General features: G+C 45.5%; 3 protein-coding genes and 6 non-coding genes across 10 annotated transcripts in view; 4 read left to right on the top strand and 5 right to left on the bottom strand.

The window, feature by feature from the left end:
- The window catches only part of LOC137318393 (zinc finger protein 3-like), a 626,361-nt gene that overhangs the window by 223,315 nt on the left and 377,230 nt on the right, over positions 1-25,816 (top strand). The gene's annotated exons all lie outside the window — the stretch shown is intronic.
- Positions 1-25,816, top strand: part of LOC137318355 (zinc finger protein 271-like) — a 145,632-nt gene that overhangs the window by 48,938 nt on the left and 70,878 nt on the right. Inside the window, exon 2 of the mRNA XM_067981241.1 lies at positions 8,305-8,311. Coding sequence (XP_067837342.1) covers positions 8,305-8,311 — 7 coding nt within the window. The remainder of the gene's footprint in view (positions 1-8,304; positions 8,312-25,816) is intronic.
- Positions 18-7,261, bottom strand: LOC137318445 (histone H2B 1/2-like). Of its 2 annotated transcripts, none has more exons than XM_067981332.1 (3): positions 6,731-7,261; positions 6,152-6,367; positions 18-1,769 (listed from the first exon to the last, which is right to left on the bottom strand). In XM_067981332.1, exon 3 carries the CDS (start codon positions 1,382-1,384, stop codon positions 1,010-1,012), a length of 375 nt encoding a protein of 124 aa, XP_067837433.1. In that variant the 5' UTR covers positions 1,385-1,769; positions 6,152-6,367; positions 6,731-7,261; the 3' UTR covers positions 18-1,009. The 2 variants fall into 2 exon arrangements, 1 of the variants encoding a protein (XP_067837433.1); XR_010961908.1 differs by having other exon boundaries at positions 1,397-1,769; positions 6,284-6,367.
- On the bottom strand, positions 10,270-10,341 carry trnaa-ugc (transfer RNA alanine (anticodon UGC)). Its single transcript has one exon. It is a non-coding gene; the product is annotated as a tRNA-Ala (tRNA).
- Positions 10,807-10,878, bottom strand: trnaa-cgc (transfer RNA alanine (anticodon CGC)). Its single transcript has one exon. It is a non-coding gene; the product is annotated as a tRNA-Ala (tRNA).
- Positions 11,225-11,297, bottom strand: trnaa-cgc (transfer RNA alanine (anticodon CGC)). Its single transcript has one exon. It is a non-coding gene; the product is annotated as a tRNA-Ala (tRNA).
- trnaa-cgc (transfer RNA alanine (anticodon CGC)) lies at positions 13,233-13,304 on the bottom strand. Its single transcript has one exon. It is a non-coding gene; the product is annotated as a tRNA-Ala (tRNA).
- trnaa-cgc (transfer RNA alanine (anticodon CGC)) lies at positions 14,548-14,619 on the top strand. Its single transcript has one exon. It is a non-coding gene; the product is annotated as a tRNA-Ala (tRNA).
- Positions 15,088-15,159, top strand: trnaa-ugc (transfer RNA alanine (anticodon UGC)). Its single transcript has one exon. It is a non-coding gene; the product is annotated as a tRNA-Ala (tRNA).

Raw genomic sequence — 25,816 nt, 5'->3', positions numbered from 1 at the left:
TCTCACAAACACTTTCACAAAGAATGAAGAAATCCTCCCGCACTCGCCCTTCTTATACCTTCTGGAGGAGAACAGTTGGGGAAATTGTGATTGGTCTATCTCTTCTCAATCTCATTGGTTGAACGAACAGACCAATCAGAGAGCTGTTTTATTCACCAATCAACAGCCGGCAATGAGAAAAGGCGGAAAATCCCGAAGTGAACCGTTTTTTTGAAATTTGAAAAGCCCGCCAATATATTTGTAACACAAGAAGCGGATTCAGTAAATAATGTCGCCTTAAGACAAAAGTTGAATAATTTCTCTCGTTTTACTCTGTTTTTCCACATTTCCCGTCACAACTTCCAGAATCTTTTACAATCCGGTTAAAATCCGCCTTCTTTCACCGTTCGCTTTCAATCCGGCGGGAATAAAGTCCCATTTTGTAACGGGACAGATTCCAGCTCAATCTTTGTAAAAGAAACAAACCACAGATTGTGGATTGATTCCTGTTCACAGGAGCTGCAGCGCGATCGAAACCGGAGCTGAGACTCCTGGTGTAAGAAGTCGAACTTTGACAGAGCCTTTAGACTATTCTGTACTCGGTGTGAAGTCCCTTTCAGGGTTGCTGCTTTACAAAGGATTGCGGTTCTGAAAGTGATATTCGCGAATAATGAACAAACAAGCGAGAAAAGGAGAAAGAAATGACTGAAGTCGAATCCACCGCCTTAAAACGGCTCTGAAGGGGCAGATGCGGGATATGAACGGGAATAAGAGGATCCGGGACATGTTTTTGTTTATTGGGACTAAATAAAAAAGCGACACACAGATTAAACCGGGCTGTGATTATGAGAATCTTCCAGATTTCAAGAGAAATTACAAAAGCACAAGAGTTATAGAGAGACAGTTAGAATCAAACTATCTACAGTAAAATGATTCCATACAGAGGTGTCGGTACAGCGTCTTCAGAGAGACTGTGGGTGGCTCTTAAAAGAGCCTTTGTATTTATTTTTTTTCAGTACATTGTGGAGTTTTACTTGGAGCTGGTGTACTTGGTGACCGCCTTTGTCCCTTCCGACACGGCGTGCTTGGCCAGTTCCCCGGGCAGCAGCAGGCGCACGGCGGTCTGGATCTCCCGGGAGCTGATGGTCGCCCGTTTATTATAATGGGCCAGGCGGGAAGCCTCACCCGCGATGCGCTCGAAAATATCGTTCACAAAGGAGTTCATGATGCTCATGGCCTTGGAGGAGATGCCGGTGTCGGGGTGAACCTGCTTCATCACTTTGTAGACGTAGATGGAGTAACTCTCCTTCCTCGACTTTCTCCGCTTCTTGCCGCCCTTGGCTGGTGCTTTACTCAAGGTTTTCTTGGCGCCCTTCTTGGGAGCTGCTTTCTTCTCCTCAGGCATTTTCAACTGAATTTCAGACCCAGAAATGACCCAAATCCGCTCCGAGCTCGGATTGAATAGGCAGCCCCACAGCCCTATGGTAATGAGGGATGGGGGAAGGCAATGATTGTGATTGGGTCATTGGGAGAGAGGTCACAATAATGATTAGCTGTAACTCTCTGATTGGTTTCTTCAAATATCCAATCAGATTTAATACCTGCCACCAATCACAAACACGCTCACACTGCACATTGTCCGGTTTCAGCAATTTGTTCCGAACTGTTGCAGTTCTGCTTCCGGCCAGTAGATGTCCCCAAACCCCGGGTCATTGAAGTTTACAGATGAGAGAGGGACAGAAGATAAACTCATTCTTCACATTATATTGCACGGGTGGGATTTAGAAAAACTGGGAATGGAAAACATTTTGTTAGATCAAACATGAGTTGTAATGCTGTGTTAAATGCTTGTAATTAATTTTGGGGGTATTGCCTATACTGAGGAAGAATGCAACAAAATACAAGAAGATTTAATAAGCTTGCTGAAAGGCGGTGTAAATGGCCATTGAATTTCCATATGGAAAGGTGTGAGGTGGTTCATTTTGCTCGGGGGAATAAGGAGGCCACATACTGCTTGGAAAATAAGAGTTTAAATGGGGTAGAAGAGCAAAGGGATTTAGGGGTACAGATTGACAAATCATTAAAAGTAGCAACACAGGTTGATGAGGCCACAGAAAGCAAACACAGCACTGGGGTTTATTTCTGGAGGAATAGAATTGAAAAGCAGATAAGTTATGTTGAACTGTAATTTAAACTGTCAAACCTTCTGTTAAACTGTTAAACTTTCCCTTTCTGAAATCCGTGCTGACTATTCTTTATTATATTTTCGGTTTCTAGATGTTTTTCTATTGCATCATTGAGTAAAGGATTCCATGATCATTCCTACCACCGACCTTTAGTTAACTGGTCTATAGTTCCCTGGATTTGTTCTATCTCCTGTTTTAAAATATAAGAATCACATTAACTGTCATCCAGTCCTCTGGCACTATTCCTTTTTGTGATGATTTTTTCTATATATGTAACAGTGCCTCTGCTATCTCTTCCTTTGCTTCATTTAATATGTGCAGAAGCAATCCATCTGGACCAGGAGTTTAACCACCCTTTCAACTTAAATGTCTTGATTTCTTTATTGACCTCTTCCTCCAATATCATGTTCACCCTGTTAATCTCCCGGGTCAATACTGAGGCAAAGTTATCATTTAATATTTCTGGCATTTCACTGACGTGACCTGTGAGTTTGTTTTGTGCATCCCCTTGTGGCACTCAAGCTATTCTGATTTTCCCTGTTTTATTAATGTGTCTGTCGAATAATTTAATATTTCATTTGATATTCCTTGATGATTTGGACTGGTATGTAATGTATAGCTCAGTCTGTACCAATGGTATTGATACTGTATGTTTCAGTATAATATTGGATGAGTATTTAGAAATTTATATAATATGTAGCTCAGTCTGCACGAATGGAATTGATACTCCATCTTTCAATCTGACACTGAGATTTTTGGACTGGTATCTGATGTGTAACTCAGTCTGCAGTAACATGAATCTGAGATTCGTTTTGTATCTGTCAATCGGTGGTACTTTGTGTGAGTGTGTGATTAATTCTGTATCTCTCAGTCTCTGGTATTGTGTGTGAGTGTGGGATTCATTCTGTATCTGTCATTCTCTGGTACTGTGTGTGGAATTCATTCTGTACCTGTCACTCTCTGGTACTGTGTGTGTGTGTGTGTGTGTGTGTGTGCGAATCATTGTGTAACTGTCAGTCTCTGGTACTGTGTGTGAATGTGGGATTCATTCTGTGTCTATCAATCTCTGGTACTGTTTGTGAGTGTGGAATTCATTCTGTTCCTGTCAGTCTCTGGTACTGTGTGTGAGTGTGGGATTCATTCTGTTCCTGTCAGTCTCTGGTACTGTCTGTGAGTGTGGGATTCATTCTGTTCCTGTCAGTCTCTGGAACTGTGTGTGAATTTGGAATCATGCTACATCTGTCAGTCTCTGGTTCTGTGTGTGTGTGAGAGGGTTTTTTTCTGTTTCTGTCAATCTATGGTGATGTATGTGAGTGAGACATTCATTCCGTATCTATGAATTTATGATACTGTATGTGAGTGATATAAATTCTGTATCTGTCAATCTGTGCTACAGTGTGTGAGTGTGGTAATTTATTCTAGATTTGTCAGTCACTGGTACATTGTGTGAGCATCATTGAGTGTGAGTGGGATTCATTTTATATGTCAGTCTCTGGCACTGTATCTGAGTGTGAGATTCATTCATTATCATTATGTAAATTTTATCTCCATTTATAGTATGGCGTTCAAAACTTTATTTTTAATCCCTTAATGTATGAATATTTTTCCCAGTCTTTTATTGGTAGATACTGATACACTTTAAAATGTAATGCGGTAGGTTATAATCAGATAATGTGGCCACTTTTTGGACTTCTATTAAATCTGTATTGATGGGATCACAATTGAGATTTAGTGTCTCTTCCAAACTGATATGGTGACATTTTTGAACTTATATATAATGTGTAGCTCAGTCTGCATGAATGCAATACTGTATATCTGAGTCTGAATCTGTATCAGTTTTTTGTAGTTGTTCATAAAGTGTAGATCAGTCTGCACCAATCGAATTGATACTGTATCTTTCAATCTGACACTATGAGATTTTTGGACTGGTATGTTATGTGTAACTCAGCCTGTACTAATGTAGGTGACTGTGAGATTCATTTGGGATCTCTCAGTCTCTGGTACTGTGTGTGAGTGTGGGATAGATTCCGCACCTGCAACAATCTCGTACTCTATGTGATTGTGGGATTCACTCTGTATATACCTTCTCTAGTACTGTGTGTGGGATTCACTCTGTATATACCTTCTCCAGTACTGTGTGTGGGATTCACTCTGTATATACCTTCTCTAGTACTGTGTGTGGGATTCACTCTGTATATACCTTCTCCAGTACTGTGTGTGGGATTCACTCTGTATATACCTTCTCTAGTACTGTGTGTGGGATTCACTCTGTATATACCTTCTCTCGTACTGTGTGTGGGATTCACTCTGTATATACCTTCTCTAGTACTGTGTGTGGGACTCACTCTGTATATACCTTCTCTCGTACTGTGTGTGGGATTCACTCTGTATATACCTTCTCCAGTACTGTGTGTGGGATTCACTCTGTATATACCTTCTCTCGTACTGTGTGTGGGATTCACTCTGTATATACCTTCTCTAGTACTGTGTGTGGGATTCACTCTGTATATACCTTCTCCAGTACTGTGTGTGGGATTCACTCTGTATATACCTTCTCTAGTACTGTGTGTGGGATTCACTCTGTATATACCTTCTCTAGTTCTGTGTGTGGGATTCACTCTGTATATACATTCTCTAGTACTGTGTGTGGGATTCACTCTGTATATACCTTCTCTAGTTCTGTGTGTGGGATTCACTCTGTATATACATTCTCTAGTACTGTGTGTGGGATTCACTCTGTATATACCTTCTCTAGTTCTGTGTGTGGGATTCACTCTGTATATACCTTCTCCAGTACTGTGTGTGGGATTCACTCTGTATATACCTTCTCCAGTACTGTGTGTGGGATTCACTCTGTATATACCTTCTCCAGTACTGTGTGTGGGATTCACTCTGTATGTACCTTCTCCAGTACTGTGTGTGGGATTCACTCTGTATATACCTTCTCCAGTACTGTGTGTGGGACTCACTCTGTATATACCTTCTCTCGTGCTGTGTGTGGGATTCACTCTGCATATACCTTCCCTAGTACTGTGTGTTTGTTGAATTATTTCCATATATGCAGTTTCTCATACTGTATGTTCATTTGGGATTCATTCTGTATCTCTCAGTCTCAGGTAGCTTGTGTGAGTGTGGGATTAATACTTTTCCTGTCAGTCTCTAGTGCTTTATGAGAGTGTGGGATGAACTCGGTATCTGTCAGTGTCTGGTACTGTGTGAGAGTCTGGGATTCCATCTGCACGTGTCAGTCTCTGGTACGGTATGCGAGTGTGGGATTCATTTTGTGTCTGTGTATAATTATTCTCTCAGTTTATATTATTGCGTTCCATACTGTAGCTTTACTATCTTAATGTTTAAATAGTTTTTCTCATTACTTAATTGGTAAATATGGATGCACTTTAGGATTTGATGCTGGAGATTTTTAAACAGATAACTTGTGTGTGCTTTTTGGGCTATGATTAATTCTGTATCTCTGTGAACACAAATTTGAATGATAATGTATCTTTCAAACTGATATGGTGACATTTTTGGACTGCTGTGTAATGTCTATCTCAGTCTGCACGAATAGAATTGATACTGTATCTTTAAATCTCATACTATGAGTGTATTATAAACTGGTATCTAATTTGTTTCTCATGTGACGCTGTCACAGCATTTCTCAATCTGACACTGTATGAGAGTTTTGGACCTGTATGCAATTTGTATCTCATGCTGCACTATTCGAATGGATACTGCATGTATTAAACTCACATGTGTGAGAGAGTTCTGGTCGCGTATTCAATTTGAATCTCCGGTTATATTATTATAATTCATTCTCTACCTTTCAATCGGGCACCATGTGTGATTTCTATCTGATATTTAATTCGTAGCTACTGTTAACCTACTGTGGGATTGACAATCTTAAAGCATGACTTTGGACTGGGATTTTAGTATCTCCCTCTCAGTGGAACTGAGTGAGGGGGAAATGGAAACAGCGTCTGCCTCACCTGCTCTGTTTCCCTGTTGGATTGAAAATGTGTCTCCGGATCTTGGGATCAGTTTGGGACTGAGTACTTCTGCTGTCTGAGAATGTGGAACTGATGACCTGTCTGTGTCTCTCTGAATGATAACGTACTTACTGTGTGTGAGGAGCTGGCTGCACTGTTCCTTGTGCCTCGGGTGCAGGAAGCATCACATTGATTCTTGGCCCTTCAAGTATTTTTCTGTCAGAAGAAAAAAGTAACTGTTTTAACTCCAGAACCAGTGAGGTAGAAAATACAAAAGTGATCAGTTTAATATCGATGTGAATGATCATTATGAAAACCAGCCATACAAACAGTGTCAGTGTCTGACTCCACTGCAGGACTGCAGCACTCAGCTTCTGCACACCAGGTGTGTTGGGCTGTTTTACAATAATTATTGACATCCAGACTCAATCCAACCCCTGCACTGATCCATCAATGGGACTACCCGATGGGGCAGGGACCTTTGTGCAGGTCAGGATTCTAATTCCCTCTCCCAGGGGAATAACCGTTCAACAGAAATATAACAGCAGTTGTTTAAAATGTGTCCTTCACACTTCTCACCTGATGCCTGCAATAGATGCTCTTTGTATAACTCCCCACATCCTCACTGTCCAGCTCTGTTTCCACTCTTCACTGTCCAATAACAATAAACAGGGTGAGACTGGAACTAAACCAGGAACATTCACTACTGGTTTGGGGAGAGAAAGCAGCAATGATTTTAAATAGCAGGTTCTTCCCATTCTCTCTCCCTTACCCTGGACACACCCTGTACACACACAGCCCGAGAATGACCTCTCCCTTCCCCCGCTCACTCCATGTTCCGCGACCAGTTCCTGATCCACTCCGCCTCTTACAAACAGCCCCCGGACTCCCCCTGACCTTCCCCCGGACTCAATGCCGATCTCTGAGCCCATCTGCGGACACGGTCCCGAAGCGATGAGCTGCTGTAACGAGGCTGCTCTTTGCTCCCTTCCCCCGGGGGCCGTGATCTCTCCATTCCCGGCTGTTTTAAACCATCTTCTTCCGCTCACTGAGAGAATGGCGCCCACAGGCCGAGCTGGGGGAGGGGAGCGCGCATGCGCTCTTCTGCACCCCACGTGTCAGCGCAGGGGGCGGGGCTGAGTCGCGCATGCGCGGTTATCTGGTTTAATTCCCAATACAAAAATCGATGGAAACTTTCCCCAATTGGAATTTTTCAGAGTCTGAGCAAAGGAAGTGGGTCTGGGGGAAAGGTCAGAGGGAATGGGGTCCACAGGCAGTGCAGGAACAGGCACCAGAATGGAAAACAGATGGGATTCCACCAGTGCCTAATGCTGGAATCCAGACTGACTTTACAATCTCTAACTATTAAACTAGATGTTTCCATCCCTGCTGTTTCTCTCGGTATCTTTTGATGGAAAAGAGTCTTTCAGAGATAAAGTGGGCGGCTCTGAAATGAGCCAATTGGTTCTGTTCATTCTTGGTCCCTTTACTGATAAAGAAACTTGTGACTCCGTAACTGGAGGCCGGATTCCTCGAACCAATCCTGGAGAAACATGGGAGGAAAGTGGGAGTCGTTGTATTTGCTGGGACCGTGTAGGATTAATATCTGACGGCAACAGTCCCAGTTTATTTCAATCGGAATGAAACTCACGGTCACTGAGAGAAATAGAGAAGGGCCCTGAGCTGCAAAATTGCAGAGGGTACAACACGCAAGAGAGGGTTAAATGCGTGACACTGTCCCTGAGAGTGGGATTAATAATGTGTCTGTCTCTGAAATAATATCAGTGAGAGATGAGACTGCATCATCTGTCACTCCAGCATGGAATGGCAATTGGAATGGAGAATTTTCCAATTTGTTACTGGGTGAAAACGGGACATTGCAGGTCAGTTTCTCTCTCTCTTTTGTACAACATATGAAGGTGGAATACTGCTGCTGAGCGTGATACAGAGACACTGATGGGAAGCGTATGGCTGATACTCTGACTGTCTGTATCTCTCTGGCGCTGTACACGAAGGTGGGATACTGTTTGCTGAGTGTGAAACGGACACACTGAGAGGAAGTGTGAGAATGATACTTTGTCTGTGTGCCTGTCTCTGTCTGTCTCTTTATCTGTCCGTCTGTATTTCTCTATCTCTAGCGCTGTACATGAAAGCGGGATAGTGTTATTGAGCGTAATATGAACACCCTGTTGGAAGGTAAAGACTGATTCTGTGTCTGTGAACAGACCTCCGGTGCTGTTGGTGAGACGGTCACTGTCCCTTCTATTATGTATGAGCCGGTCTGACGGTTCATTTATCAGTCTCCAGTCCAGTAAGGAAAGGTGGAGAGAAACAGCCTGTAACTGTCTGACACTGGACTGCCAGTGAATGTTGAATTTATTCAGTAAATGGCCGTCTCTGGGTGTTGAGAATGGGACGGATAGGACACCAGTTACTTTTGTCTGTCAGTCAGTTTAGGAGGAGGGAGAGAAAGACAGAGAGACTGGAGGAGCCCAGAGCGGATAATTTGTATTATCGTCTCAACCAAACATATTGCTGAGTGTGAATAATATAATCATGTAAAACCAGATATGGATTATCACATCCACAGCTGTGATTGTCTCCTGTCCCTGAATCTGGGGACCAGACACTGTGAGGAGCGCTGGCCTCAGAGTGTTTAACAGTTACTGAGCTGGGAAACGACAACTAACCCCCGAGAATCTGCAGCACAGGCCGAGCGGGGAGGAAAGCCTGTCCCGGGAATTGTCAATCTGGCGAACAGTTTGTCCTGTGAATGTGAAGATGTGAACATTGTGTCAGAGAGAGTGTGTTAAAGGGGCGGGCGGGTTAGATTAATGTCACTGTGTTTGTCTGACCGGTCTCATCGCCGGATTTCCAAGTCTATTTTGAGTAAAATTTAAAAAAAATCCCTGTCAAAGGATCGCCTTCCTCCCCTGCCGAGCTCCGAAGTGGAAATTTAAGGTAAAGTTTCAGATCAATTCAAGATTTCAGCCGAAAAACGAAGATCATGTCAGCGATCGGGTGAGAGAGCGCGATCAGTGCAGCAATGAAACGGGTTTAAATCGAAACTGGTGCTTTTAATTCCGGTGAAAGTTTATCGACAGCAAACATACCGGTGTTAGAGATAGGAAGGGGCTAGTCTGGGACTCTGGAGTGCCCGATTTGAATTGGAATCTGGGAGTTTAAGAGGAGAGAGAAACACAGAGAGGCTGGAGGGGCCGGGAGCTGACAGCAGGATGTCTCCGCCCCGTCCGCTCTGTGCCTTTAAGTTGCTCTGTGCCGCCGCCTCTCGTTTCATTTCTGCCCCAGCTCTGACTGTCAGAGAGATTTTCGACAGAGTCCCGGACATGACAGACACTGCAGCCGCCGAAGCGGCTCCTCCTGCCGCCGCCGCCGCTCCACCCAAGGCTCCCAAGAAGAAGAAGGCGGTTCCCCGACCCAAGTCCACCGGTCCCCCGTTGGGAGAACAGATCCTCAAGATTGTGGCGGATTGCAAGGATCGCAAGGGGATATCCCTGGCCGCGATGAAGAAGGTTCTGGCTACCAAAGGCCTGGATGTGGAGAAGCTCCGGTCCCAGATCAAATTAAGTATCAAGAGAAATGTGGAAAAAGGCTCCCTGGTGCAGATCAAGGGCACGGGCGCCTCGGGCTCCTTCAGAGTCGCTAAGAAGGAAACCCAGGCAAAAGTGGTGAAGAAGGTGAAGAAACAAGTGACCAAGAAATCTCCCGGAAAGAAACCAGCGGCCAAAAAAACAGCCGGCAAGAAATTAACGGCCAAGAAACCAGCGGTTAAGAAATCGACCACGAAAAAGGCGGCGAAATCAGCAATTAAGAAGAAAGCGGCGGCGAAGAAGCCCAAGACCCCCAAGACAGTGAAGGCGAAGGCGAAGAAGGTGGAAAAACCGAGGGCCAAGCCCAAGCCGAAGTCAGCAAAGCCGAAGAAAGCAGCGGGAAAAGGAAATAAAAAATTAAGTGCAACTTGTGACCATCTGAACCCAACGGCTCTTCTCAGAGCCATCCACGGTTTTTCTCGAGGTGAAGAAACCCTTTCCTGTCCTTGTGTGTGAAGGTGATGTGAGGACAAGAGGGTCTTTTCAAAATTCGAAACATAAAGCGTTTGGAGATGCCGGGGATTAAACCCGGGACCTCATACATGCAAAGCATGCGCTCATCCACTGAGCTACACCCCCACGAATAAAGCCCCTCCACTTTAGAATAAAAAGTGGGCTTTCCGCTCTGTCTCTCCCGGAGAACACGATGCCCATTCGTTCCACGTGCTCACAATGTTCAACCTCTGCTTCAGTTCACGGGGTTTCTGCTCCTCTTTACATTGAACTTTCCAAAAAAAGTCAGTGGAAATTAAAAAAAAAAATCGCCAATCGTCCGTGACGAGGCGGACATCCAATCTCTGAATCATGAAGTGAGATGGATGAATGACACATTGTCAAACAAGAGCTGGGACTGCTCGCTCGGCATTGCACCGTCACACATTCTGGTCAACCGGCGGCGACTGTGAGCTGAGCTGCTGAGGGGACCGTGAGATGAAGTCCTGCTCCGGGACAATTTAATGTTTGTGGAGCCTCAAAAGTTGGAACTCGCTGCGCTTCGAAAGCGCGATTCGCCTTTCCGTGCGTAATTCTGATGAAATTTTTTTATGGAGATGCTGGGGATTGAACCCAGGACCTCATACATGCGAAGCATGCGCTCTACCACTGAGCTACATCCCCAGATGAAATAAATCGCTACCCAAGGAAAGAAACCAGGTCTCGTCACTCAGAGAAATGAGAAAGGGAGCGTTGCGAAGAAAGTCTGGGAGAGAGGTGAGTCTCCTCGGGCTGTGCCGACCAGCATTTCTGTTTCAGGTCGCTGTTCTTCCAACTGCTCGCTGGACATTGCACCGTCACACATTCCGATCAGTCGGCGGCTGCTGTGAACTGAGCTGCTGAGGAGACCGTTGGATGAAATCTTGCTCAGGGGCAATTTAATGATTGTGGAGCCTCAGAGGATGGAATGAGCGGCACATCGAAATCAAGATTTGCCTTTCTGTGGGTAATTGTGGTGAAAAAATAGCTGCGAAGATGCTGGGGATTGAACCCAGAATCTCATGCATGCGAAGCGACGCGCTCTCCCACTGAGCTACATCCCCAGAGATAAGCGAATTTCAACGAAGAGCTGATCTCCTTCATTTTATGAGGTCACATAAGTTTTTTTCTTGGGCTTCAATTCATCTCCTTTTCTGCGCCAACCAAACAATTAAACATGAAGTTTGCGGACCAGATATAATTGTGGGTGAACGGAAGAAACCAGACCTCAGCACTCAGAGCAATGAGAAAGGGGGCGTTGAGAAGAAAGGGTGGGAGAGGGGGAGAGTCTCCTTTGGCTGTGCTGTTACCATCCTTCCGATTTCAGGGCACATTTTTCGAACGCTCCCTTTATCAGTCACTTTGCTTACGGTTGGACGGGTCTAGAAATCCTCAGGCACATTGTGGCAGAGGCCGGCAAGAATATTTCGCGTCCCTGAGCTTCAGAGGAGGGTAAGGTGAGACACAGACAGCATTGAGTATAATTTCACTATGGACGGATGCAGGACTTGCCCCTGGTGTGGTTTTGTGTTTAAAGATCACTTCACTGAAAACACCTTGACGATCTGGGGATACAGACGGACATGATGGTCAGGAAAAGACCAGTTGGTTCATCCATCCTGCCCCACATGCCTGGAGCATCGTGACCAGACACTTCCTACCGACACCACCCGCCCCACCCACCGGAAACATGTAATCTCCTGGGAGCGGCGACAAACTAGAAACAAATCCAGCGCCAATAAAGAGGGGAAATTCTGGGAAATTCCTCCCCGACTCCCTCAGGCGATCGAATCGAGTCCAGTGGATCACACTGACCATGTGTAGGTTAACTGTAAAACCACTCACCTTCTATATGATGCGATCTCTGGCTCAGCCAAGAACTGGTCCAGATCCATCCAGAAGGCAAAGAGAGAGTCAGCACCCACTACACCAGCCGGCAATGCATTCCAGAGACTCAGTACTCTCTGGGAAAAGAAGAACCGCCTAACATCCAGACTATTCCTACCTCTGTGTCGTCTGAACGCCTGTCCGCTGCTCCTCCCCGATCTGTGAAACTGGGAATAATCTATTTATTCACTCAGAGGGTGGTGAACCTGTGGAATTCTCTATCACAGAAGGCTGTGGAGGCCAAGTCACTGAATATATTTAAGAACGACAGATTTCTGCACACAGAAGGCATCAAAGCGGATGGAGAGAGAGCGGGAATATGGCATTGAGATGGTGGATCAGCCATGATCATATATAATGGCGGAGCAGGCTCGAGATCCTATTTTCTCTGTTATTATTACTGGGCCCGCTCTCCAGCCCCGGGATGGGAGCCATTTCAAAGGCGCGTGCGTGCTTCCATTGAATTTTATCGTGTGCAGAGCGTTCGGTTTTTCTCGAGGTGAAGAAACCCTTTCCTGTCCTTGTGTGTGAAGGTGAGGTGAGGACAAGAGGGTCTTTTCAAAATTCGAAACATAAAGCGTTTGGAGATGCCGGGGATTGAATCCGGGACCTCATACATGCAAAGCATGCGCTCTTCCACTGAGCTACATCCCGTCAGCCAAAGCACTTCAACTTTAGAATAAAAAAGTGGGCTTTCCGCTCTGTCTCTCCCGGACAACGCGATGCCCAGTCGTACCACGTGCTCACAATGTTCAACCTCTGCTTCAGTTCACGGGGTTTCTGCTCCTCTTTCCTTTGAGCTTTCCAAAAAAAGTCAGTGGAAATAAAAAAAAATAAATCGCCAATAGTCATTGACGAGGCTGATATCCAAACCTTTGAATCATAAAGTGAGATGGATGAATGCCACAGCGTCAAACAAGAGCTGGACTGCTCGCTCGACATTGCAGTCCAGTCAGCCAGCGGCTGCTGTGAGCTGAGCTGCTGAGGGGACCGTGAGATGAAGTCCTGCTCCGGGACAATTTAATGCTTGTGGAGCCTCAGAAGTTGGAACTCGCTGCGCTCAGAAAGCGCGATTCGCCTTTCCGTGCGTAATTCTGATGAAAAAATAGGTTTGGAGATGCTGGGGATTGAACCCAGGACCACAAACATGCGAAGCTTGCGCTCGACCAATGAGCTACATCCCCAAATAAAATAAACAGCTACCCAAGGAAAGAAGAACTGATCGTTCTCATTTTCTGAGCCCATCCAAGGTGGGTCTGCCACGTGATAGATTATTTGCAGTTTCAAAGATTGGTGAGGAGCAGGGAACAGGCGTTTCGACGACACAGAGGTAAGAATAGTCTGGATGTTGGGCGGTTCATCAGCTCCCAGAGAGTAGTGAGTCTCTGGAATGCATCCCCGGTTGGTGTGGTGGGTGCTGAGTCTCTTTCTGCCTTCTCGAGGGATCTGGGTCTGTTCTTGACTGGGTCAGATATCGCATCATGTGGAAGGTGAGTGGTTTTACAGTAAACCCACACATGGTCAGTCATGTCCTGGACTGGTTTCAATCGCCTGAAGATGTCGGGAAGGAACTTTTCATAAATTTGCCCTGTATTTTTTTCTGGTTTGTAACCGCTCCCAGGAGATTACATGTTCCCGGTGGGTGGGGCGGGTGGTGTCGGTCGGAAGTGTCCAGTCACGATGCTCCGGGCATGTGGGACAGGATTGATGAACCAGCTGGTCTTTTCCTGACCATCATGTCCGTCAGTAACCTCAGCTCGTCAAGGTGTTTTTTTGTGAAGTGAACTTTAAACACAAACTCACACCTGGCCCTTTATAGTGAAATGAGACTCAATGCTCTCCACGCCTCACCTTGCCCTCCTCTGAAGCGGGAGGACTCGAAATATTCTTGCCGGCCTCTGGTACAATGTTCCTGAGCATTTCTAGTCCCGTCCAACCGTAAGCAAAGTGACTGATAACGGGAGCGTTCAAAAAATGCACCCTGAAATAGGAAGGGTGGTTACAGCACGGTTCACGGAGTCTCTCCCCACTTTCCCAGCCTTTCTTCTCAACTCCCCCTTTCTCATTAGACTAAGTGCCGAGGCCTGGTTTCTTCCGTTCACGCACAGTTGTATCAGGTCCGCATACTTCATCTTTAATTGTCTGGTCGGAGCAGAAATCTAAATGATTTTAAGCCAAGTATACAAAGTGTCAGCACTCACCACACGAACCGGCAATGCATTCCAGAGACTCACTACACTCTGGGAAATAAAGAACCGCCTAACATCCAGACTATTCTTACCTCTGTGTCGTCTGAACGCCTGTTCCCCGCTCCTCCCCAATCTTTGAAACTGGAAATAATCTATCACGTGGCATACCCACCATGGGTGGTCTCATAAAATGAGGACAATCAGTTCTTCTTTCCTTGGGTAGCGATTTATTTCATCTGGGGATGTAGCTCAGTGGTAGATCGCATGCTTCGCATGTATGAGGTCCTGGGTTCAATCCCCAGCATCTCCAAAAATATTTTTCATCAGAATTACGCACGGAAAGGCGAATCGCGCTTTCTGAGTTCTGCGAGTTCCAACTTCTGAGGCTCCACAAGCATTAAATTGTCCCGGAGCAGGACTTCATCTCACGGTCCCCTCAGCAGCTCAGCTCAGAACAGCCGCCGACTGACCGGAATATGTGACAGTGCAATGTCCAGCGAGCAGTCCCAGCTCTTGTTTGACGCGGTGTCATTCATCCATCTCACTTTATGATTCAGAGGTTGGATGTCAGCCTCGTCACTGACTATTGGCAATTGTATTTTTTTATTTCCGCTGACTTTTTTTTGGAAAGTTCAAAGTAAAGAGGAGCAGAAACCCCGTGAACTGAAACGGAGGTTCATCATTGTGAGCACGTGTGATGACTGGGCATCTCGTTGTCCGGGAGAGACGGAGCTGAAATCCCACTTGTTTATTTCTAAAGTGGAGGAGACTTTGCAGAGGGGATGTAGCTCAGTGGTAGAGCGCATGCTTTGCATGTATGAGGTCCCGGGTTCAATCCCCGGCATTTCCAAATTATTTATGTTTGAAATTTTGAAAAGAGCCTCTTGTCCTCACCTCACCTTCACACACAAGGACAGGAAAGGGTTTCTTGACCTCGAGAAAAGGCAAATGCTCTGCACAGGATAAAATTCAATGGAAGCACGCACGCGCCTTTGAAATGGCTGCCGTCCTGGGGCTGGATTGCGTGCGGAGTTATTAAAACATCGAAAATAGGATCACGAGTCGGACCTTCGAGCCTGCTCCGCCATTCAATCGGATCATGGCTGATCCTCTATCTCAATACCATATTTCCGCGCTCTCCCCATACCCCTTGATGCCTTGTGTGTGTCGAAATCTCTCTATCTGCTTCTTAAATATATTCAGTGACTTCGCCTCCACAGCCTTCTGTGGTAGAGAATTCCACAGGTTCACCACCATCCAGTTTCACAGATTGGGGAGGAGCAGCTGACAGGCGTTCAGACCACACAGAGGTAAAAATATTCTTAATGTTCGGTGATTCTTCTTTTCCCAGAGAGTAGTGAGTCTCTGGAATGCAATTCTGGCTGGTGTGGTGGGTGCTGACTCCCTCCGCGTTCTCGAGGGATCTGGGCCATTTCTTGACTGGGGCAGAGATCGCATCATATAGAAGGTGAGTGGTTTTACAGTTAACCTACACATGGTCAGTGTGATGCACTGAACTCGATTCGATCGCCTGAGGGAGTCGGGGAGGAATTTCCCAGAATTCGCCCTCATTATCGGCTTTTGATTGTTTTTCTGATTTGTAACCGCTCCCAGGAGATTACATGTTTCCGGTGGGTGGGGCGGGTTTTGTAGGGAGGAAATGTCTGGTCACGATGCTCCAGGCATGTGGGGCAGGATTGATGAACCAACTGTTTTCCCGCCCGTCATGCCGGTCTATAACCCCAGATCGTCAAGGTGTTTTCAGTGAAGTGATCTTTAAACACAAACCTACACCTGGGGCAAGTCCTGCATCCGTCTATAGTGAAATGAGACGCAATACTCTCCAGGCCTTAAGTTGCCCCCCTCTGAAGCTCAAGGACTCGAAATATTCTTGCCGGCCTCTGCTACGATGTGCCTGAGCATTTCTAGTCCCGTCCAATCAGAAGCAAAGTGACTGATAACGTACGAAAATTGCGCCCTGGAATCGGAAGGATGGTTACAGCACAGCCCATGGTGGCTCTCCCCCTCTCCCAGTCTTATTTCTCAACGCCCCCTTTCTCATTACTCAGAGTCTCTGAGTATATCAGGTCCGCATACCTCGGTATAGTTGTCTGCTTGGAGTACAAAAGGAGATGCTTTTCAACCCAGTAAATTCTCGGATGGCCTTAGGAAAGTGAGGCACTGAGTCCTTTTATATTTGGTTAGAGGTCTTCCCTATCTGGTGATGTAGCTCAGTGATAGATCGCGTGCTTCGCGTGTATGAGGTCCCGGGTTCTCTCTCCAAGCACTTTATGGTTCGAGTTTTGAATTCCGGTCAGTCGGCGGCTGGTATGAGCTGAGCAGCTGAGGGGACCGTGAGATGAAGTCCTGCTCCGGGACAATTGAATGTTTGTCTCAGAAGTTGGAACTCGCTTCCCTCTGAAAGCACGATTCATCTTTCTGTGGGACATTCTGGTGAAAATAAATTTTGGAGATGTTAGATATTGAACCCAGAAATATATACACGCAAAGCAGGCGCTATACCACTGAGCTACAACCCCGAATCCAATAGACCTATAACCAAGGGTATAAGGACTGAGTGTTCACTGTCTTAAGACCACCCAATGATTTACTGGGTTGAAAGTCATCTCCTCTTGTGCTCCAAGCGGACAACAGCCACCGAGACACGTAGCAGACGGCTGGACGGGACTAGAAATTCTCAGGCACATTGTAGCAGAGGCCTGCAAGAATATTTCGAGCCCTTGAACTTTAGAGGAGAATAACGTGAGGCACAGAGACAATTAGTCTCGTTTCACTAAAGACAGACGCAGCACATGCCCCAGGTGTGGGTTTGTGTGATGATCGATTCATTGAAAACACATTGACGAGCTGGGGATGTAGACGAACATACGGAAATGACGGGTAGAAAAAGACCAGCTGGTCCATCAGGCCTGCCCCTCACTCGGGATTGCTGGAGCATCATTACTGACACTTACTCCCCCTCACCCGCCCGCTGCCGTGTAATCTCCTGGGAGAGGCAAAGATCCTGAGAAAAATCCAGGGCCTTTAAGGGATAGAATACACTGGAAAATTCCTCCCCGACCTCCTCAGGTGTTCGAAACCAGTCCAGGAGATCACATGGATCGTACGGACACTAACTGTAAATCCTCTCACCTTTTATATATTGTGACCTCTGCCCCAGCCAAAAACCGGTCCAGCTCCCTGGAGAAGGCAGGCAGAGAGTCAGCACGCACCGCACCAGCCAGCAACGCATTCCAGAGGCTCACTACTCACTGGGAAAAGGAGAAGCGCCTAAAATCCAGCCTATTCCTACCTCTGCGTAGTCTAAACTCTTGTCCCAGGTCCTCCCCAATCTGTCAAAGTGGAATAATCTCTCACTGGGCCCGCAATCCAGCCCTGGGTTCGGAACCATTGATACGGTGCGTGCGCTCTTCCACTGAATGCTATCCTGTGCCGAGCATTAGGTTTTTCACGAGGTAACGGAAGTCTTGCCTGTCCTTGTGTTTAAAGGTGAGGCGAGTCCAAGAGGATCTTTTCACAATTGTAGCCAAAATTCGAAACATAAACCGTGTGCAGGATAGTAGCCGACTTCAGGAGTACATAGGCAGGCTGACGAAATAGGCGGAGACATGGCAGTTGAAATTTAATGCGGATAAGAGTGAATTCATGCACTTTTGGAGGAACCACGTGTAGAGCCAGTAGCATCTAAATGGTACTATTTTGAGGGGGTGGAAGAGCAGTGGGACCTGGGTGTGTATATTCACCAATCTTTGAAGGTGACAGGGCAAGTTGATAAATGGTACTATTTTCAGTAGATCCAAGAGCAGAGGGGCCTGGGTGTGCATATTTACAAATCGTTGAAGGCGACCCGGCCAGTTGAACAGGCAGCTATGAAAGTGAATGGGACACTTGGCTTTCTAAATAGTGGCATTGAATACAAACACAAGGAAGTCACGCTGACCTGGTTAGGCCTCAGCTTGAGTGTTGTGTACAATTCTGGACAGTACACTTTAGGAAAGATGGCAAGGCCTTGGAGAGGGTACGGAGGAGCTTGATCAGGATGATGCCAGGGAAGAGGGACTTCCGTTATGTGGAGAGATTGGAGAATCTGGGTTTGTTCTCCTTGGAGCAGAGAAGCTTGAGTGGAGACCTAATAGAGGTATTCAAAATAATGAGGGGTTTGGGCAGCCAAAAAGGGAGAAACTGTTTCCACCGGCAAGTGGGTGAATAACCAAAGGACAGAGATTCAAAATAATTGGCAAAAGAACTGGAGGGGAAATGAGGAGAAATGTTTTCCCATCCTCGCTGGTAAAAACAAGCTGCTGGAACTTTTCACTCTCTCTCCTTTCCCTCTCTCTCTTTCCCATGGTTCAAACAAACTGTTGCTGCAGCATCTGAAGTTTACGACAGTTTCCCACAGACTTCAATTCCGAGCTCGGCAGCTGTCTTAACTTTAACCTCGCCGCTTACCTCAACGCAAGTACATCGTCTCAGTTAGACTTCTAAACAATCTGAAGCAATAATAAATCCTTTCGAACTTGCTCAATCTTCTCAGAATGTAGTTTTGAACAGTCAAGTCTAACAGTTCTGTGTTCCATCCTGTGTTGAACCAAACTCTGCTCCTTTAGCAAGTGAAAGATCCATTTTGAAAGGTCCAAAATCCTTCACGAGGTCACCATATATTTAATCAAGTGTTTAATTATGAGCCTGAGCTCGTATCAGGCTTCTGTGTGGGGGAACACGTGGGCAACAGTGACGACACTACTATAAGGTTTCGATTGGCTGTTAGAAGCAAATGCACTGAAAATTTACAGCTCATAGAAATAACGACTTGCATTTAAACAGCGTATTTAACCACTCATAGATAATTAGACCAATCCGATTTACTGAGGTATAATCAGAAAAATATGGAACTCCAGCTGAAGAAGGAGATATTTGGCGCCATGAGAAAATCATGACACAAGAAATGGCTTTCATGGAAGGTCTGAAAGAAGGAAAGGACTTGCCTTTATACAGCGCCTTTCAAGACCCCAGGACGTCTCAAAATGCTTTACAGTCAATGAAGTGCACTTTGAAGTGTAGTCACTGTGTAATGTGGGAAACGGGCCAGCAAATTTGCACACAGCAAGCTCATACAAACTGCAATGAGATAAATGACCAGAAAATCGGTTTCACTTATGTTCGTTGAGAGATATATATTGCCCAGATCACTGGGGAGAACTCCCCTGCTATTTCTCGAATATTGCCGTGTGATCTGCTATATCGACCTGAGAGGGCAGATGGGCCTTCCGTTTAACGTGTCTCACGTAAGTCGATATCTCCGACAGTGCAATGCTGCCTCAGTACTGCACTGCAGTGTCAGCTTGGATTATGTGTTCAAGTCTCTGGAGTGGGACTAAAACTCACAACTTTCGAACGCAGAAGTGAGACCGCTACCACTGAGCCTCGCCTGATACCTGAAAGGGGTAGAGGGAGATGGAGGGGCAGAGGGAGGGCATTCTGGAGCGTGGATATGGCTGAAGGCACGGCTGTCAAAAGTAGGGCAAATGGACTGTGGATGCACAAGCGTTGGAGGTGGGGGAACGGAGTATTTGGCAGGGGCTGCAGGGCTGGAGGAGGTTACAGACATAGGGAGGGGTGAGGCCCTAGTGGATTTAAGTGTAAGGAACAATAAAAATAAACTACAGGCTAAGGAGACTGGAAACCAATGCAGGTCAGTAAGGATTGGGTGATTGGTGAGGGACTCATCAATCAAAAAGAGAGGGTTGGAGATGGAATTAGTGGCAAGGATGTGGAGATTGGGAGGGGGTCAAAGATCTTGACTTCACAATTTTTAACTGGAGTAAATTATGGCTCCTCTAAAACAAAATGTTGCTATGACAACTCAAAGACATTGGAAGGGTCAAGAGAGGCGGTGGTTTTTTCAGCGTAAATCTGAAAGCTGGTCCATGTCTGCGGACAATGTCACCAAAGGGCAGCATGTAGATGAGGAAGAGGAGGGAGCAAAGGATTGAACCTTTAGAGACATCAGATATAACGGCGATAGGGTGGGAAGAGAAGCTTCTCCCGGCTATGATCAGATAGGTGAATGGAACCAAGCGAGGGATGTCCCACCAAAAGAGACCAATGATCGATGAATGAGGAGGTCACGGGTGTGATTCCTGTCGGTGTGGAGAGGGCTGAGATGGGGAGGGGTGGGCCATGGAGGGATTTAAATCCCAGGCTGAACATGTTAAACGTTAGGCAATCGGGAACTGGGAGTCAGTGACGGTCCGTGGGGCCAAGCAGGACCTGGTGCTGGTTGGAAGGAGGAGGCTGAATGACCGGACAGGCGTGCATTGGAGGAATGGAGTCTGGAGGGTCAGAGGCATTAATGAGGGTTTTAATGGCAATATGCTGAGGAAGGAATGGAGGCGGGTGAGGGAAGCACGGGGCCTTTGTGATGGAGGTCAAATCGGGTCATGAGCTCAGCTCGGAGTTGCACGGGAGCAATTTTACTGCAGCCTTCAACCAATGTAAAATAAACGGGGAAATATCTGCAGTAAAATAACGGAGAGAGGAATGGCAATGAATCTCGTTCAGTGTCCGACCCCTAATATCACCCACAGTCCTGAGCGTGGCCTTGAACTGTCCCCGTGTCAGAGACTCAAAATTCATATTTTAACTGGGAAACTGCAGGGACAGAGTGAAACGGGTCTGCTTTTGTCCCTGGATTCAGTGCACACGCGGTAAAATAGGTAAAATTTCTAAATGAGTGGGCAGGAGTGAACATGGTCAATACAATTATATGAAAACTGTAAATGAAGCCGTTCATTGTTGTTGGATCAGTCCTTTCTGAGCACAGCTTTTAACTTTATTCCTGAGAGAGGTCTCATTCAGATAATGTTCTGAACTTTGAGATGTTTGTGATATATTCACGTCATTATTTACATTGGAGACAAAGCTGCTGATGTAATGTGTTTGTTCAGGTGACTGTAACTAATAGCAATGATCAGGGGTATAACCGTGTCAGTGGAGATTTATCCCCTGTATAAATCAGGGCTTGTTGCAATGTATCAGCCCAGAGTGCCTTTTGGAGCTGCGGTTTTCAGATCAACAGAAGTCACCGCTTCTCACAGAAATGGAATATCCAGTATTGTTTCAGATCGAACGAATTTACTATCCTGTTCTTGCAGCCATTGGAGTTCCAGGTAAGCCGTCATCTCATCTGTGAATATTGCAAATCGGTGTTAACCGCGCTGCTGTACTTGGCTAATTATTTTTTCTCCCACCATGTTTTGCGCAGTCACCCTTTCTCTTGTATCAGTTGAATGATGGAAGGTTTAAAGTCTCTGCTCTTTCAGTCTTGCAGGAGCTGCATTATATCTGTAATGAACATTGTATATCCAACCCTTGCACTGTTACTGGATTGTTCTCTGTACTGAATATATTGTTGAATAATGGTATGTCATTAAATTCAAAACGCTTGGTCTTGTAGGAGCTGCATTATATCTATTATAGGAACATAGGAACAGAAGTAGGCCATTCAGCCCCTCGTGCCTGCTCTGCCATTCGATAAGATCATGGCTGATCTGTGATCAAGCTCCATATACTTGCCTTTGGAGCATATCCCTTAATACCTTTGGTTGCCAAAAAGCTATCTATTTCACATTTAAATTTAGCAATTGAGCTGGTATCAATTGCCGTTTGTGGAAGAAAGTTCCAAATCTCTACCACCCTTTGTGTGTAGAAATGTTTTCTAATCTCACTCCTGAAAGGTCTGGCTCTAATTTTTAGACTGTACCCACTACTCCGAGAATCCCCAACCAGTGGAAATAGTTTCTCTCTATCCACCCTATCCGTTCTCGTTAATATCTGATAAACTTCGATCAGATCACCCCTTAACCTTTTAAACTCGAGAGAATACAACCCCAATTTGTGTAAACTCTCCTCGTAACTAAACCCTTGAAGTCCGGGCATCATTCTAGTAAACCTACGCTGCACTCCCTCCAAGGCCAATATGTCCTTCCGAAGGTGCCGTGCCCAGAATTGCTCACAGTACTCCAGGTGCGGTCTAACCAGGATTTTGTATGATTTTATGATTTTTACATATCCAACCCTGGCATTGTTACTGGATTATTCTGTGCACTGAATTTATCGTGGAATAATGGTCTACCCTTCAAACGGTCGGTCCTGTAGCAATTGCATTGTATCTATAGTGAACGGTGTTTATCCAACCCTGGCGTTGTTACTGGATTATTCTCTGCACTTGAATTATTGGAATCAAATGTCTGGGCTAAGAGCTGGTATCAGACCATCAGGAGCTGTTAACAGTTTCATGTTGTGGAAATAATCTGACCTGGAATTTTTTTCATCAATGTGTTTTCAGTGATTGATAATGAGACAGCTCACGGTCTCAGTGTTACAAGGAGGCAGCGCAATGTCCTCCCCCCACAATAACATGGTTCAGTTTAACTGGGATTTCAATGTATTTATTAGTTATCACTCTTATGAAATATTATTTCATTGTGTGTGTATCTGAAGCAGCACCAGAGTTCTGGTTACTGAACTGAGTTTGCTGCTGATTCTTTCACATCTCATTCTCTGCTTCACTGAGGATGAATTCACTGTAAAACGCAATGTTTTGAGGTTATGTTGTATCAGTTTGCACTTTATCTGTTGGAATCAGGAGTCCTTCTATTTGTCTGTTGATTATAAGCAGCAGCGGTGATGTTGGCGTTTTGTTAATTGAACAATGCCGCCATCTAACGCTGTACTTTATAATTACAGGAGAAGGAATTTCAATTATTGTGAGGTGTGTCTGGAAGAGGAATTCGATTCTGTTTATTCCATGCATTGCAGATGAAGTGAACAGTGCATGTGAACAGCTGGAGACTTGAATGATCTGTAGAAACATTAAACTGTTCACAGAGGGTTCACCATTGAACAAACTGGCATTAAGAATAGGATCGTTGGAACACGGGGCTGGTGAAGAGAAAGCAGGCGCAGGATGTTAGGAATTACTCGGGTGTGAAAAGCGACATTGAGAAAGAGAGTAGAGAGAGTGCGGAGAGACAGAGCGGAACGATCGAGAACGCGACTAAGAAGGAAAACGAGAAGGGAGGTGGAGAAGGGACGGGAGAGAAAGAGACAGAGGGAGACACACAAACACAGAGAATGAGAGGTGGAGAGAGGGGGAACGGCAGCGTTGAGAATAATTAATCGGAATGAACTGCCAGTATAATTATGAAGAGGAAATGTGAATTGAAGGTGTTATTAGGATGTTGTCAGATTGTGAGAGTTTTATTGTACTCTATCCGGGTGTGTTTATCGCTATCAGGTCCTCAGGCTGTTGATCTGAATGTTCCTTTTACTTGTTTACTGACTGAATAAATAAACAAAATTGAAATGTATTTAAAGAATAAAATCAGTGATTTCTTGATCGCATTGATTTATTAGGATACTATACTCTGGAAGCTCTGTGTCAACTTAGTTCAATAAAGAACGAGGCTAACTTAAAGACTACATTCTAATTTAATTACAATTGAATGTGCAAAGTAAATTTATTGAAACGTTATGTAACCAACGAGCTGTTCCCTGACACCAATAACCACGGACGTTAAAAGTTGAATTTATTAATTGCTTTGTGTTACTGAGACCTATAGATTAGATTTCCCCTAACATTCTGTTGCAGTCTCTCCCTGTGAATCCCCGCCTCTCCTCCCACTCTCATCTCATCTGTTGCTTCAGTTTATCCTCTTTCCCAAACCAACTGCTCCTGACTCCCCTCCCCTCCGACGTGTCATTTTTCTTTGTCTCCCTCCCAATTTCAATCACTGGATCCGCCTCCAGCTGCCTCTTCCATGCGTATTCGAAGTTTCAAACTCACCGACTCGGATCTCGGTCTTTCCCGTTTTGAGCAAGCCCCTGTCAGCCCTCTCAATCCAGAGCAACAAACCAGCAGCACTTCCCCCTGTCCCCTGACCTTCCCGGCCCTCGCTCACTTTCCCGTCCACTGGACCGTTAGATTCCCGCTCAGCAAAACACCACCCCTGTTCCCCACCGGCACTGCCCCCTCACTCGGCCCTTCCAGTGGAACCGATGCTCACTTTGTTAACTTTCTGTGTCAATTTCCCAATTCATTTTTGATCATTGTATTTAAAAACATTTCTCTGCCCGAAAGCGCTGCCCAGGTCAGTGAATCAGTTTCCACCGTATGATTCAGCATCAAAGCTGGAAATTTCACCCTGATCCTGTCAAACTGTTGCTTTGGCTGCAGGTCTGATCAGTAATTTCTGTCCTTCCGTTTCTCTCTCTTACAGTTAACTTGGTGGCGATTGTGATCCTGTCCCGAGGAAAGTGCGGACTCTCCAAATGTATCACTCGCTACCTGGTGGGAATGGCGGCGGCCGATCTCCTGGTCGTTATCACTGATGTCATAATGTGGCGCATTGTTGATATTTATTTCCCAGTTTCATTCTTGACCATTACCCCCGTGTGCCGTCTCCTTTACTTCCTGATTCTAACAGCCACGGCGGCCTCTGTCTGGTTCACGGTGGTTTTCACCTTTGATCGATTTGTGGCCATTTGTTGTCAGAAGCTGAAAACAAAATATTGCACCGAGAAAACGGCGGCTGTTGTTATCGGGGTGGTGAGTGCGCTGAGCTGTTTACTAAACATTCCCTGGTACTTTGTAATTGACCCGGAATATATAATGGACAATGTACCCCGGGGTTGTGTCTTTAAACCGACCTTCTTTACTTTACCCGCATGGGCAGCGTTTGACTTGATTAACCTTGTTTTGATGCCTTGTCTCCCATTCATTCTGATTTTGCTGTTCAATGTTCTCACCGCCAGGCACATTTTAGCGGCCAGTCGAGTCCGCAGGGGACTCCGGGGCCGCAGCAATGGAGAGAATCACAAGGATCCAGAGATGGAGAACCGAAGGAAATCCATCATTTTACTCTTCAGTATATCAGGCAGTTTTATATTGTTATGGAGCACACTCGCTTTTTATGTTATGTCTGCGCGTATAAGAAACACTCAGTACGATATGGCCGGTGACATTGAGTCAGCCGGATTCATGCTTCAACTTCTCAGTTCCTGCACCAACACGTGTATTTATGCTGTGACCCAGACTAAATTCAGAGAGGAGCTGAAGAACGGGGTGAAATACCCACTGAATCTCATTGCTACATTAGTTAAATCATAGAAACGTCTGAAGACTTTTCACCTGAAATTAAATAAAAAGACAATTAGAGTAGATTTTCGCATTTGGCGGTGGCATAAGACGGGCGGAAGCGGATCATGCGCCCTTTATTCACTGCGTCTGATTTTACGATCCATTGACATCAATGAGTTAACTAAAGTAACTGATTTCAATCCAATACTTTAAATAAATTTGGAAATACCAGACAGGAATTATATTCTAACCGACAAATGTGGTGTTGTGAAATGATACAAGATGTGATTCTAACATGAAATGGTTCGCTGTTACTCGTCTGTAAATAATATGATTTCAATATTAA

Source organism: Heptranchias perlo, unplaced genomic scaffold, assembly GCF_035084215.1.
Source record: "Heptranchias perlo isolate sHepPer1 unplaced genomic scaffold, sHepPer1.hap1 HAP1_SCAFFOLD_70, whole genome shotgun sequence".
In the NCBI taxonomy this organism is placed as follows: domain Eukaryota; kingdom Metazoa; phylum Chordata; class Chondrichthyes; order Hexanchiformes; family Hexanchidae; genus Heptranchias; species Heptranchias perlo.
Note: the sequence above shows the minus strand (reverse complement) of the source record. Positions and strands in the feature narration are given on the sequence as shown.